The sequence below is a fragment of the Mirounga leonina genome, unplaced genomic scaffold (genome assembly GCF_011800145.1).
Source record: "Mirounga leonina isolate KUSES-001 unplaced genomic scaffold, KU_Mleo_1.0 Mir_201, whole genome shotgun sequence".
Classification (NCBI taxonomy): domain Eukaryota; kingdom Metazoa; phylum Chordata; class Mammalia; order Carnivora; family Phocidae; genus Mirounga; species Mirounga leonina.
In genome coordinates, this window is record NW_023270504.1 from 6163528 (window position 1) to 6178872 (window position 15345).

At 35.8% G+C, this 15345-nt stretch overlaps 1 protein-coding gene across 4 annotated transcripts in view; it reads right to left on the minus strand.

Moving 5' to 3' along the window:
• CCDC91 (coiled-coil domain containing 91) overlaps window positions 1-15345 on the minus strand; it is a 344660-nt gene that overhangs the window by 29863 nt on the left and 299452 nt on the right. For 2 of the 4 annotated variants that reach the window (XM_035027988.1, XM_035027990.1), the window contains exon 13: window positions 3033-4139. The exons of the other annotated variants lie outside the window; for them this stretch is intronic. In XM_035027988.1, coding sequence (XP_034883879.1) covers window positions 4029-4139 — 111 coding nt within the window. In that variant the 3' untranslated portion in view covers window positions 3033-4028. Of the gene's footprint in view, window positions 1-3032; window positions 4140-15345 lie in introns of those variants that run through there. 4 annotated transcript variants of the gene reach the window in all.

A 15345-nucleotide genomic window follows, 5' to 3' on the forward strand; every position in this document is an offset into this window, starting at 1 on the left:
GGGTCGGGGGAGGTAAAATTTAAAGGGAATCAACTTGTGGAGAACGGATGCTTCTGAGAAAAAGAAAACCAAAAACTAGAGGATAGCAAAGAACATTTTACCAGCGTTTTTCCTTCTGTTTATATAGCAATGATTGATGCCCAAGCAGCCCCTGCATTGTGGCAGATTAGGTGTATGAAAATGTGTTTATTTTTCAATTAAATAAAGGGAACAGTTTTAGTTTTGCCTGGCTTAAAACAATTCTGGCAGTCACAGCTGGGAGTTCTCATATAGTTTCTGCCCACTTAATATCATGCTGGTGGTGATGCTACAAGTAAGTGGCCCATGGACTCCGAACACATTGGCTTTCTGCTTCTTGTTAGTAGAGTCTTTGGATCCACAGTAGAGTTGTTTGCCAGTATGTAAATAGAAGCCTTGGAGCCGAGTGCTTTGATCTGACTCTCCTTTTTCTCTTTGGAGTTTTAGAAATATTTTCCAGGTTTTTATATATGGCTTTTTTTTTTTCTTGTTCAGGATTTAATATGCAAAAGCTATATTTTTAAGTAAGTGAATAGATAATTCTTTTGCTTTTATTGTTCTTTAAAGCATAGATAACGTTTCCTGATTCTGTTCAGTTTAACTGCCAGATTAAAAATGAAGTTATAATTATAGATCCTTGACTCAGTGCAGAATAACACCAATCATAGGGACATTGTTCTGGTTTTGATTTCAAAGTAATCACTGAGCAAGGCTCCTCTGAATTGGAACATGAATCAGCATTTAGCAAGGCTGAGTTTAAACCTCTACTCCAGATACTGAGTGACAGAGGACTTCTAAATAGGGCACTGCTTGTTCATAGTTTTAGGTATCTGTGATTTACTTGGCTTTGTTAGACAATAGGGGCTTTGGTTCAGTTATATTTTTAAAATTCCTTAAAATAAATCAAAGAGTGTTCCCATTTTGGATGTGGATTAGTATGGTGGAGGAAATGAAGAATTTACAAGTGCCGAGTGTCCAGGGATTATGCACTGCGGGCTCTGTGCTGGATTGCCTTGATTAATATTCTTTTGGTTGCACAGAATAGAAACTGGCTCTGGCTGGCTTAGAGGAAAAAAGTAAGTGGTGTTGGCATACTGGAAGAATATTTGGGTATCTCATCGAATCCAGGACTCAGGCAAAGCAGGGATCAGGGGACTTCTGACCTCAGAAGTTCCTGTGTCTGTCTCCCTACATAAAGTAGTTGAAGGGCCTCACTAGATGATTCTTCACAGGAGGCCCAGTGGGGTCCGGTCTTCACTTGTGGATCAATCAAGGTCAGAGGGGCTGGATAATACCGTTTAACCAATTGTTTGTGGGCAGTCACACCTGTATTTTGTGGGCCATTCCCAGAGAAAGGGGAATTATTGTGAACTGGTGGCCACGCTAGTAAGGTCTACTGTATGGAGCATTTTAAAAGCCTAATTCAATTTTCACAAAAAGCCTATAAAAATCACTATTTCTACCTCACATAAAGAAAACGGAGACTCAAATTGGTTAGGCAACTTTCCCAACATTCCACAGTTAGAATGTGGCAGAGCCAGAACTCCAACTAGGTTTTTAAGGGGGGGTAGTCTTCTTAAGATTAAAATATAGTGAGGAGAGTACATGAAGTAGAGTTCCAGATATCTTCTCATAGAGAGAATACCGGCTATCTCCAGTGTACTAGAAAGAGTAAAACTCCGTGTTGAAAGCTGTGGGTTGAATTCCAACTCCACCTGGTCATCGTGGGCAAGTAAACACCTCTCCACTAATAAATGTGGATATATCATCTCCTTCACTAGATACTGTAACTTTATAGGGTCACTGGAATAACATGTGAAAATACTTGGCACAAAGAAGATACTCATTTGGGGGGAGGGAGAACTTTTCTATTAATGAACCTCAAGGATGCTATTAAAAATGGAATCACAGTTTAAAAATGGCTTTATCATTCCAAAAATCTTACTCTCAGCCTTTCAAATGGTGCCTTATACACTTAAAAATAAAAGTAGAAAATGCTACATAAAAAGAGTTAAGAAAATCATACAATAGGCAAAGAAAGTTTTAGACACAAAACATTTGACTACTTTTCTTTGAGACTCTGGGCTCACATTTCAGGGAAGAACTCTCACCTTTAGTCACGGCACAATATTTAAGCATTTAATTCTCTCAGCGAATATGGCCTGAGATGGTCTAAGTAAGTCCTTTTGATAACCAGAGAAAAAAAGAATAGTTCTCAATGAGATCTATAACTTGAACATCATTGAAACAGATAATCAGCTAATTCAGTTTGGAAGGATTAATGTATTCAAATAGTCAATTCTTTGCCCAGATGATCATTCTTAGTTATCTTTAAGGACAGCTCTGTGGGAAAGAAGCACCATATAGCAATCCAAGAGTTTACAGTTGTGCTTGCTGGGTGTTCTGCAAATACTTGTAGACTGATCAGTATCAATTTGTTTTGAATTACTTCAGACAACAATTAGTTTAAGTCAACAGCAAAGCTGGAACCCCAAGTAGAAGAAAAAAATCAATTCGTGGTGGTAGGGGGTGAAAGAGAGGTGTAGAGTATTATATTTCCTTGACATTTCTACTATCTCTGGATCTTAGTCTCTCTGGATCGTAGTTTCAATGACCTTCTATGCTTCATTTTCATCTAACTCATATTTAAGTGACTTGTAAATGATAAGTATCTTATTTTAAATTCGACGACAGTCAAATGATTTTAAATATGCCTATATCATTGTGTTATTGGCTTGTTCCAGAATTAAAAGCCCTCCTCCTCTATTTACTATGCTGCATTTCAAGTGCGTGGCCTGTTTGCTTTAATTTCTTTTTTTAAATTTACAAGAGAAAACTAATTAGTTATCAACATTTAAAGATTGTTGGTAAATATTATTTTAAATGGTTAGGGGGAGGTCTATATTAAAAACATCATCATCCATGGATATAGAAATTTGAGCAAGAAAGATCTTTTAAAAAAGAGTTAATTAATTTTTTAAAAAGATTAAAAAAAGAAAACTAATAACCAAATAAGTTTTTGGAGTTCTTTTTATTACTCATTGAGAAATTCCAGAAAAGTACAAAGCTCATGGAAATAGAAGCATTTCAGAAAGCAAGACAAAATGTTTGCATACATTTTAATGACAGCATTTTAGTTTTGATGTTAAAAACCTCATGATTTTGCATTAAAGTACATTGCTCATGATTTAAGTACATTCTGAAGTACTGGGAAAGGATTTTATATCTTTTATATTTGAACTTGAATTCCTATAAATGGCTAAGTTATATTACCTTTCTAGAGATTAAGTTCACGATACGATTAGTAAGAAAAATGATTTTATTGATTTATAGTGACTTTGAAGAATAGAAACAGGAAAATAAGCATATATCACACACATACCCCTTTAGGCAGTACATCAGATCAAAGCTGAATTAATATAATAATGTTCAGTATTTTTAATTGCTACCGATGAAAATACATAGATCCTACTACAGAAAAGGGGTCTGGTAATATCAGAATGACTCTTTGTCGTATCAGTGTTTTATATCGAAGTTACATAGACAAATAAGTGATGTTGAAGTCCATGCTGTTTCTATCCTCAAAATCAAATAAATGTATGATTACATTATAGAATCTTATCAAGAGTCACTGTGAAGCAATAAGTAAAGATATTTACTATTTTTGCCAAATACAATATAATAGGCCACAAGAGGCTATGAAGTTTAATTAGGTTTTTGGTAATGTGGCAATTTTCAGCAGCTTTTGGGTCACATCATACTTTCCGTTGCTGCTACTACAACAACTCCTGATCCTAAGAAAATGACAGTAAACGTAAAGGAGAAAACAAAAGAAAATAAATTAGATCTCGTGATAGTTCTTCTAAATATTCGTTTGGTTTACCCTTGAAGTGGAAATCAATTCTCCAAGGTTTGGAAGGAAAACAAAAGCATCTTTATAATTCACAGCATGTATTTTAGAGGTCTAATGATTTATCCATTGCCAGTGGGGTTAGTTTGTCATGTTCCCTTTATTCAACGTCAACTGGTTCTGTAGCTATTAGCGCACTTAACTGTTTCTGAGCACAAGAGAGGAACAGTTCCAAACTGGACAGGCTTCTTTGGCGGATGACTTGATCAAGCTGTTGGGTTTTTGTTTTTGTTTTTGTTTTGTAAAGAGAGAGAAAAAGAGAAAAAAAATACACTTAGTTGACAGATAAGGAATATATTATGTGACTGAAGCCCACTAGAGAAACTTTTTAGATGATGATTTAGAAAATCAAATAGTGCTTTAAATTCAGAGACAACGTAGTCACTAATTCTGGCCTATAATAGCTAAAGTGAGATGATACTCATTACAATTTTAATATTGATACTGGTATTCAGTTATTGGAAAATAACATAAATTTGATCATAGTGATTTCAGAAAACAAAAAATGTAAAGATGTCAGTTCTTAATGAATATACAGACCAAATAGCCACAAAGATCATATCAATATAACAGATGTGAAAAACAAAAGAAATACACAGTACAAAAATACAGCATAATTACATCTTGCATAGAGTTTAGCAGAATAAAGGAAAAGTGAAGAGATCATGTCCTGAAGTTGAAGTTAGAGAAAGTTCTTGGGACAGGTGTACTTTAAGAAATCTTGACATTGGTGAAACTTACTTGACCTGGTCTTCCTGCTGAGTTAAGAGATTGTTTTAATGTATCAATAACAAATTAATATAGTGAACAAAAGGTTAATAATAAAAGTCATATAATAAAGAACTTTCTGGATTATTGAATACATCAAGATAAGTTTCTAACTCCCCTTCTGCCCTAAAATATTTGCCCATGTTCCAACAGACGCATGAAAAGATGCTCAACATCACTCATTATCAGGGAAATGCAAATCAAAACCACAATGAGATATCACCTCACACCTGTCAGAATGGCTAAAATCAACAACACAAGAAAGAACAAGTGTTGGCAAGGATGTGGAGAAAAAGGAATCCTTGTGCATTCTTGGTTGGTGGGAATGCAAACTGGTGCAGCCACTCTGGAAAACAGTATAGAGGTTCCTCAAAAAGTTAAAAATAGAACAATTGCACTACTGGATATTTACCTAAAGAATACAAAAACACTAATTCAAAGGGATACATGTACCCCTATGTTTACTGCAGCATTATTTACAATAGCCAAATAATGGAAGCAGCTCTAGTGTCCATTAATAGATGAATGGCTAAAGAAGATGTGGTGTGTGTATATTTTATATATATATGTGTGTGTGTGTGTGTGTGTATATATATATATATATATATAAATAATGTATATAAGAATGGAATATTATTCAGCCATAAAGAAGAATGAAATCTTGCCATTTGCAATGACATGCATGGAACTAGGGAGTATAATGCTAAGTGAAATAAGTCAGAGAAAGACAAACACCATATGATTTCACACATATGTGGAATTTAAAAAACAAAACAAATGAGCAAAGGAAAAAAAATGAGAGAGAGAGAGAGAGAGACAAACCAAGAAACAGACTCTTAACTATAGGGAACAAACTGATGGTAACCAGAGGGGGTAGACTGGGGGATGGGTGAAATAGGTGATGGGGATTAAAGAGCTATTATAATCAATGCTGTAATGAACATACTGTGATGAGCATGGAGTAATGTATAGAATTGGTGAATCACTATATTGTACACCTGAAACTAATATAGCACTGTATGTTAACTATACTGGAATTGAAATAAAAAACAATAAAAAATCAACTTACCCATGGTATAAAAATAACCAATGACAACACATTGCCTATAGCTACAGAACAATGAAGAAACTTAAAAAAAAAGCCAAGTAAATTCCATCTCACAGTATAAACCTGTCATACTTATGTAAAAGTTGACATAATCTTTCCACAAACTTTCCCCAACATAAAAGAAAAAAAAATCCAAACCAGAATTCTGTTAAATTCCACTTCTATAATCCACTGATATTCAAAATGACTGAAAAAACTGAAAGTTTAAAATGTTGAAATATCCTAAAAATTAGTTCATAAAAAATGCATTTAGCAAAATGCACATGTAAAAAACTGAACACCAGTAAGACTCCTTTCAATTCTAACAGCTTGGGATTTTAATATACATACAGAAATAGGATTTCTGCTTATCCTTTTTCCTCTTTTTTTCCCTTCTTCTCTCAGATGACACCTTTAGGGGAATATATGCTTTCGCTTCCACATGTCTATTAAACAAGACAGTTCATTACAACATAAACCTGAAGTGAGCAGAGATCTTGTCTGTCCTGCTGACTACAGTACCCCAGCATCTAGAAGAGCGTCTGGTACATGCTAGACACTTGATAAATATTTGCTGAGGTTGAATGAATCAAGAAGCCTTTAACCAAGCAGAGCAAAGCGATCTACCAGGAAATGACAGATCCATGTTTAATTCTAAAAGTGAAAATATGCCTGACCTAATCTAAAAGATAAGTAGGAGATAAAGGTAAATTTTAAAAGTTTTGTTTTAATACATGTAAAACAAATTGAAATATGAATATTTGTAGTTTTAAAAATTTTACACTTCATCCAAATTCAAATAGTACAGAAGAAGGTACTAATATCCAGTTCCAGTCCATTCCCAGTGGTTTCTGTCCTCTTTTGGATGCTTTCAAGCGCTAAAGATGGGTTTTTAAAAACATTTGGTCCAGATCTTAGAATTGTTAACTATGGGAGGGTTCATACAATCACTTTGTTCCAGCTGCCACTACTGGAAATCTTCCCTATCTCATTTTTAAGAAATTGCTTGATTCTATTCCATGATTTATGTAGCCCCTCTCCCCATGGATAGACATGTAAGTTTGCTCCAGTTTTATCTTGTTTTTAAAGCACCAAGGAAATTAACAAGCTGAGTGCACTCCCTTCAAAAGATGTTCAAGGGTATCTCTTGGACAGATTTCAATAGGTGAAATTTCTACATCATAAGATTTGCATATTTTAAATTGTGATAGATAATACCAACTGCTTTCCAGAGTGAGGATGCAAATATATCAGTCCCCTCTGCAGTGTATGAGGGATCAGTTTCCCCTGTTTTCTTCTTTCAAATGGTTGCATACTTTCCCCCTGTGCATTTATAATTATATATGCATATATATAAACTAGATATTTTATTATTTATTTAAAAATTATTCTATTGATAGACATTTGGATTGCTCCTAACCTTTTGCCATTATAATCAATGCTGTAATGAACATCCTTCAACATAGACCTCTGTATATCTAAGCTAGTACATCTTATAGAGATTACTTAAACCAAAGCATATGTCACCTGCAATGTTATTTCTATCATGAATCAGGTTTCCATGTAGGCAAGAATCTGTCTTGGGGTTCCCTATTCTGTTCCACTAGACAATTCACCTATCCTCACACAAATATAATGCTGGCTTAATTACTACAACTTGGTAATAAATCTTAATGTATCACATATTGACAAACATATTACCAACCATACCATCAAATATTTCAGAAGAATATAAATTAGTGAACATTTGTAATAAAATTGAATTTAAAAAGGAAGTGGTCAGACTAGAGATAGTCTGATACCCTTTTTCATACAGCACAAAAGTCAAGCAGAATTCAAAAGTGTATTATTTTGAGTTATATCAATAGGCAATAGATTATTTCTTTTGAAGCAAGGAAATTACACAATCATAAATGAGGATGGTTGTATCTGGAGTTGTATGTAGAGGATGGTGTCAGGCAGATGAGACACCTGGAGTCATTTTGGAGGGGGCTTCATGGGTGTTTTACAATTGTTTCAAAACTCATGTACACTGTATATATATCATAAATGTTAGTTTTAATAGTTCACAGTCTTCTAGAAGCCCCCTAGGAAAATCAGGAGTTGTATTAAAATAAAATTTGACTGAATATCTTAGAATTTATGAATATTAGACAGAGGAGGAAACTATTCTCCTTCTGAGGGCCTATCGCACAAGCTCACATAATTAACATGTGACCTGTGATGGTTGCTAAGTGACAATAATCATCTGGATTTATGCATTCAGAATGAATATTCTATAATTTTTTAAAAGCAGGGATATATATATAAGGGTAAAAAGGTTTAATAGATTTATTTAAGCATACCAAGCACTTCTCTCTTTTTGCTTGTGGAATTAGTAGATTAGAAGATGATGGACATACTGGTTTTGGGTTTAGGCAGCTCCAAGGTTCACTTCACATCTTTCAGCATGCCTCCCCAGAACTGTCTGAAGTCAAGGATCCATTAAATCAACAGGAACTCAACACTTTAAGGAGCAATAAGGTGACACTGATCCTTTATGGGAAGGACGATAAGTTGGGCTATCACAGACCTAAACTTCCAATTTGGCGGGTCCTCCCTGGACATGATACAAAAATCATGTCTGTGAAGAGGAACACTTGAGACCTTTCTCTTATAAAGATGGCAGATTCCTCTCTCTGAAACGAGTGCATCAAGCTGATGTTCTTGGCAAATTCCTGAATTTCAACAGTTTCTGTTTTATTAGGCATTAACTTCCTATCCTTTATTGAGGCAAGAAGAATTCTGGCAAAATATTCAACTCTTTTTGCCCCTTGAAGACTGGAGCTTAGTCCTGTATTCGTGGCTTTCATTTCAAAGTAAGTCAAATATTTGTATTCTATGACTTTGTGCTGACAATATTATGTCTAGTGGTGGCAACCATTTCTGGGTATGGGATTTACAATCTCTTTCTAACAGTGTAGCTCTAACTGCTTTGTTTCCCCCTCCATTTTCTGTTGCTTCAGCTGGGAAAAAAACAAAAACAAAAACAAAAACAAAAAACAACCTGGAAATTCTGAGGTCTCTGGGCTTTATAAATCTTTCTTTCCTCTTTGCATCATCACTTCAGTTTGTATACTACTGAAAGCCATTTCAAAGCATACGACTTGCTAAAAGTTAATATTAATAAGGTTAGGAGAAAAAAAACACATGACTTCCTAGTAATTCCCTGTACTAGATTTACCTTTCCGTTAGTATTTTATGCCATAGCAAAAGAAGAAAAACATCTCTAGACCTTAGCTTTCATTTCAAAATACAATTTGATGGATGGTGAACTTATACTGGTCTGAAGAGCACAATTCAAAATCAATTACAAACAAAAATGGCTTATTTTAATAGAACTGTTAAGAACACTGTTTACATACCAGAAAATATGATACATTGTTTTTGTATATATATTTGTATATATGTATATATATTATATGTATTTTATGTGTATTATATGTATATATAAAACACTTAGTACTAATTGTGATTTCAGTATCTTTGGGGCTTCTACCAGTAAGATATATAAGAGATGTGAAAGTACTAAGCTGACTTTTATCAATGTTACTTTTCCAAACTGCCCTCCACTGTATCTTAAACTATGCTTAAAAAGTCATCTAATTTTTTAAAAAAGCTGGAATGGATATCAAATTCACTGATGGAAAGTGATCCCATAAGCAAATGTTACCGGTTTAGTAATAATAAGTTTTATGGATTCCGTTTTCACATTCAGAGCTAATAAGCTCTTTCATGAGCATTGAAGAAAGGTCAAGTACAATGATCTAAAACTGTAATTATTCAAACAGATTTTCCAGTTAATATCATCATACTGGGTAAGAAAGATTGTTTACCTTCTAATAAATGGAATAGCTCTTCAGTCACTTATTTATTACAGTGCTGACCTTTTAATGGTGTTATGTGGATATGAATGCTTCTCTTTTTCTGACTTTATTATACACCCCCACAAGAGACCCTTAAGCTGTTGTTCCATTTACATGTTTGAGATTGAGGCATTCAATTAGCCAATTAGTCAATCAGTTGATCAGTAAAAAAGTCAAGATTGACCCTTATTTGTAAGGGTCAATTATGGCTCTGAGGCCTGAGCAAAAAAAGTATACTATAATGTCCTTTTCCTTAAGAAGTTTATAATCTCAGGGCGCCTGGGTGGCTCAGACGGTTAAGCATCTGCCTTCGGCTCGGGTCATGACCTCCAGGTCCTGGGATCAAGCCCCAGGTCCTGGGATCAAGCCCCACGTCGGGCTCCTGGCTCAGCGGGGAGTCTACTTCTCACTCTCCCTCTGCCTCTCCCCCTGCTCATGCCTGCTCTCTGTATCTCTCTGTCTCAAATGAATAAATAAAATCTTAAAAAAAAAGAAGTTTATAATCTCTTTGGAGAGACACACATGCAATAAAGGAAGAACATTTAGGTGCTCTTGTGTAAAGACAGAGTCTAATGGAAGATCAGAGATGGGGGGAATCATGGCAGGAAGGTAGCCCTGAAAACTTCACAGAGGCAGGACTTGAACAGGTGCTCAGAGTATCAAGAGCATTTCCTTAGACAAAGAGAAGATGTGTTAGAAATTGTAGGAAAGCACATTAGAAGAACAAAGATAGACTGTTGAGAGACACTGAGGAAGGAGGCTTGAATGCAGTGGAGAAAGTCTGCGTAGGAGTATTCATACATTCTTTCATTTGCTCATTTATTCAGTATTTCTCTAGCACCTACAATGTGCCAGACACCATTTTAGGCACTAGAAATAAAGTGATGAATCAGACAATTCTCTGTTCTTATATAATTTATACTGTAGTTTGAGGAACAAATTATGACTTTTCAGGTAGAGATTAGTACTCTAAAAATAACAAAGTAGCCTTTGACGGGAGTGGGGGAGAGATTCTGGGGTAGGATGAAGAGGGAAGAGCACATGGACAAGATGGTAATGAAGAGAGCTGAAAGGAATGAGGGAGAAAGGAACTGTACAAAAGCATCGGGCAAGAAAATTTTATGGCAGATGAACTGGCAAGAGCAGAGTCCAAACTGTGGGTTCAGATCTGGTGACTGAAGATTGGCAACACATATAATAAAACTGGAGCAAAATGAGCAAGGGGGAGGAGGAGGGAGGATCAGAGAAGCAGACAGTGGTCAGAGCATGTAGGATGCTATAGGTCATGGGAGGACACTGCAGAGTTTTGAGTAGGAGCGTGACCATACTCGATACTTGATAAAGAGCGCACTTTGTTACTGGGGACAGCAGACTGTAGTGGGGCAAGAGTGGAAGAGGAAAACCCAGTTAGGAGGCTTCTGGTCTGGGAAAGGTAGAACATTAATCAAGACTGCTGGCCATGGAAACTTAGCAGCAGTCAGGCTGGGAACATATCTGAGATAGGATCAACTTGAATTGTTGATGGATTAGAAGTGTGGATGAAAGGAAAAGAGAAACGAAGGTGATTTTTTTTTTTTAAGATTTTTATTTATTTATTTGAGAGAGAGAATGAGAGAGAGAGAGAGAGAGCACATGAGAGGGGGGAGGGTCAGAGGGAGAAGCAGACTCCCTGCTGAGCAGGGAGCCCGATGCGGGACTCGATCCAGGGACTCCAGGATCATGACCTGAGCCGAAGGCAGTCACTTAACCAACTGAGCCACCCAGGCACCCCGAAGGTGATTCTTTATTGCCATTTATTGGTGATGGACTGCAGCTGGAGTGAGGCAGCCACAGAAAAATGAGAATTTTGTTTTGGACAGGGTTACTTTGTCTAATCCTATCAGATATGGCAGATACTGGATATAAGACTGCAGTTCAGCGGGGAGATCAGGGCAAGGGATACAAATTTAGAAATCATCTGTATGGAGAAGGCATTTATTTAAAGCACAGAAGGCCTTATCTACAGAGTGAATGTAGATAAAAGAGAAAGGTCAGAAAACTAAGACCTGGTGCACACTAACATATGACTTGGTCAAGGAGCAGTGGGATATGAGGTTTGACGGGTAATTATTGTAATGGGTTGAATTGTGTGCCCCCTGAAAAGATATATTTAACTCCTAACTCCCGCACCTGTGAATGTCACCTTATTTGGAAAAAGGGTCTTTGCAGATATAATTAAGATGTAAGATGAGGTCATACCAGATTAGGATGGCCTCTAAATCTAATCATTAGTGTCCTAATAAGAAGAGACAGAGAAACATGGGAATAGACACAGGGGAGAATACCATGTGAAGATGGAGGCAGAGACGGGGGTGATATGGCTATAAAGGAAAGAATGCACAGGATTGCCAGCAACACCGGAAGCTAGGAGAGGGGCACAGAACAGATCATGCCCTGGAGCCTTCAGAGACAGCACAGCCCCTCCAACACCTTGATTTCAGACTTCTAGCCTCACAGTTCTAGTGAGAAAATAAATCTCTGTTGTTTTAAGCCACCCAGTTTATGGTATTGTTATAGCAGCCCTAGGAAATGACTAACAATGATTTTTCCAAATTGTTGAGGTCCTTACATACCAGAGTAGTGTTTCCCACAATGTATAAAACACCATTTCTATGTAGCACATGTCCTATTTTTTTTTTAAGGCTTTTTAATTAAGTAAGTTTGAGAAATGCAGGCTTAAAAAAAGTTTCTTTTCTTTAGAACTTCTCAGAGCTTTTATGCTCATAAGCAGTGTGAACTGCTAAAATGGCTATGGTACAGTAACATTTCTCAAACTTTTTAAACTTTGGAATTGTGTGTGTATATGCAAGTGCATAGAGCATACTTTGGAAAATGCCCCACAAATTAACTTTTCCTGAGAACTCCTGTAGACTCAAAACAAATTACAAATACAGGAAGAACACTATACTGATTGAGTTTCCTCTTAATGAGTACTCATGGAATTTTAGTGGAAAGGTGTTTTGAGACTTAGTCTAACACCTACATTTTATAGTTGTGGAAAACGGATGCTCTGAGTGGTTAAGAGACCAACTTCACAAACTTAAATGTCCTCCAACAATTAAAAAATATAATTCTTTAGAATATATTTAAATGTATTAACTTTAGTTTATCTTTGCTTAAGAAACCCTCCTATGTATCAAGTACATTCTAGGGCCTCCCTAAGTTTTTGACAGTGGATGGGTAAGACTCCTCCCTAGAAGGTGCTGAGAACCATTCTGGGTGCAATAACATCACCACTCTTAGCCTTGATGTAGACATGAAGGAAGTGGATTATGGATTGATTGACTGATTTTAAAGATTTTATTTATTTGTCAGAAAGAGAGACAGGGAGCACAAGCAGGGGGAGAGGCAGGCAGAGGGAGAAGCAGGCTCCCCGCTGAGCAGGGAGCCTGATGCGGGGCTCGATCCCAGGACCTTGGGATCATGATCTGAGCCAAAGGCAGACGCTTAACTGACTGAGCCACCCAGGTGTCCCTATGGATCGATTTTAAGACTTAATATGCAAACATAACTGTAATGGTCCGGTATGTTTTATGAAATCATCATAATAAGGGCTGACAGACATGAGGAAGACCAAGTTATTCTTAAGTGGTGATTACTTTTATTGTGTGACATTTAAACATTTTGCTCTAAACACTACCATCTTTACGTTTTTCCTATATCCTCAAATTCTGCTTCTCATCACTTTAACCTAAGAAAATTTAGACTTATCTGTAACATTACTAGTTGCATTAATGGAGGCCCTATGGTATCTGTTTTATTACTGGTACACTAACCATAAAGAGTTTCTCTTTTAAAATAGTCTTTTCTTTATATTTTTAGATAAGCAAATTTGATTGCAAGAGGTATATATTGTATATTAAAGCTTGAGTTTAGACATGAAATCTCCTCTCTGGGAATATAACTATGGCATTACTGTAAATCATGTTGAAAGAGACTCTGAACCAATTTTAGGATAATAATGTTAGGTAAAGTACATGTTTAGAATAACTCTGACTCTAAGAGATTCAATATAGTCAGGGCAGTGGTTTGAACCAAGGCAGTGCCAGTTGCCTGAACCTTGAACTTCAGAAAATATAGGCCTAACCTCTTTAGCAGAACATTCATAGGCCATCATTCATGTCCCATGAAGACTTTCAATCCAGAGTTCACATCTCCTTTTCTCTTTGAGAATACTTTTCAACTTTAAAGTATATTTCAAATCTATTTATACAGTTAAAAAATGTCAACATATAAAAAAGTTGTGTAACTTTCTACCATGTACAAGATGAATTACAGATGCTCTTTTAGAGTAAATGAGAAACGGGTATAAAGAATCTTAAACCCTATTGGCCACAACTAAAGGATTGTTTTTTGCTTTGTTTTGTTTTGTTTTAAGATATCTTAGGGTAAGTAAATTCTCTGTTTTTGAATCATCTAAAGTAAGTTCTACATATTTGGGCCGTTCTGCCTTTTTATCTCAAACTGCCATAGAATGACTGGGAAATGGGAATATTCATTTTTGCTCTTCGCTAAATCATCTGGACAGAATAAACCAATACGCATTCCAGACTCTGATGTGCAGGCAAACCACCTTAGAATACAACCTTCTTTGACCTTAAAGCAAACATTTGGCCAGAAAAGGATAAACTGTAGTAGTGAGTAAAGATTTTACTCTTACTTGCCTGGTGGCAGGCACTAGACTTTATTGTATGATCTTCCATATGTGAAGTTCAGTGAATTTGGGGGAAAAAAAAAGGATTCTGGTAACAACTGCTTTACTCCTAAGTCTGACAATTTCCAAAGAAAATCTGAAAATTTCCAAAACAATGTAAAAAAAAGAAAGCCATAGATTTGGGGAATTTTAGAAAAGAAGGTAAAGGTAGATAAAACTGTAATAGTAGTTGTACAGAAATTCTATCTTAAGGCTCTAAACCATACGGTTATATTTACCCTTTAATAAGTTCCATATCCTACTTTCTAGAGTTCAATGACAAGGGAAGTGTTTATCTCAAATATAAGATGGATTGATTCTGGCAAGGCAGGCTAAATGATTTTAATATGACATTCCACATAACGTTTTTAATAGAATTTGTTACATGCTCCCAAACAACGAAACAGCCTTTTTTTCTACATTATTTTCTCAAGAACTTGGTTACTGCAAGTACTGCAATCTGTAGGATGACATTTTATAAAGTAAATAAACATAAAGATCCTAAACAAATACTACAGATCCTTAACAAATACTGTTAAGTAACAAAATGTTCAAGTAACAAACACACTCTTGTATTTTTATCAATTCATCTTTTTTAAGATTTTAGCAATTCTTTCGTGTCAATATAAGGACATATATCTGCCAATTACTATCTATCTCCTCTTTTGTTTTGACCTTCAGCAATATAAATGTCATCTTACTTTGAAGTAGAAGAAAGAATTACATGACCTCTTGTCCTGTCTCCTCATGCTATCCTAAAATCTCAGATGACTGATAACATTTGCCTTCTATGTTTCAATCTACAAAAACAGACAAGTGGCTGTCCATAAGGCTTATTCCAGAGCTCTGTGCACACAAATACTGAAAATGATTTACAATGCATGATCAATAATCCTGTAACGTTGAATTAAGTATGACCTTTTCT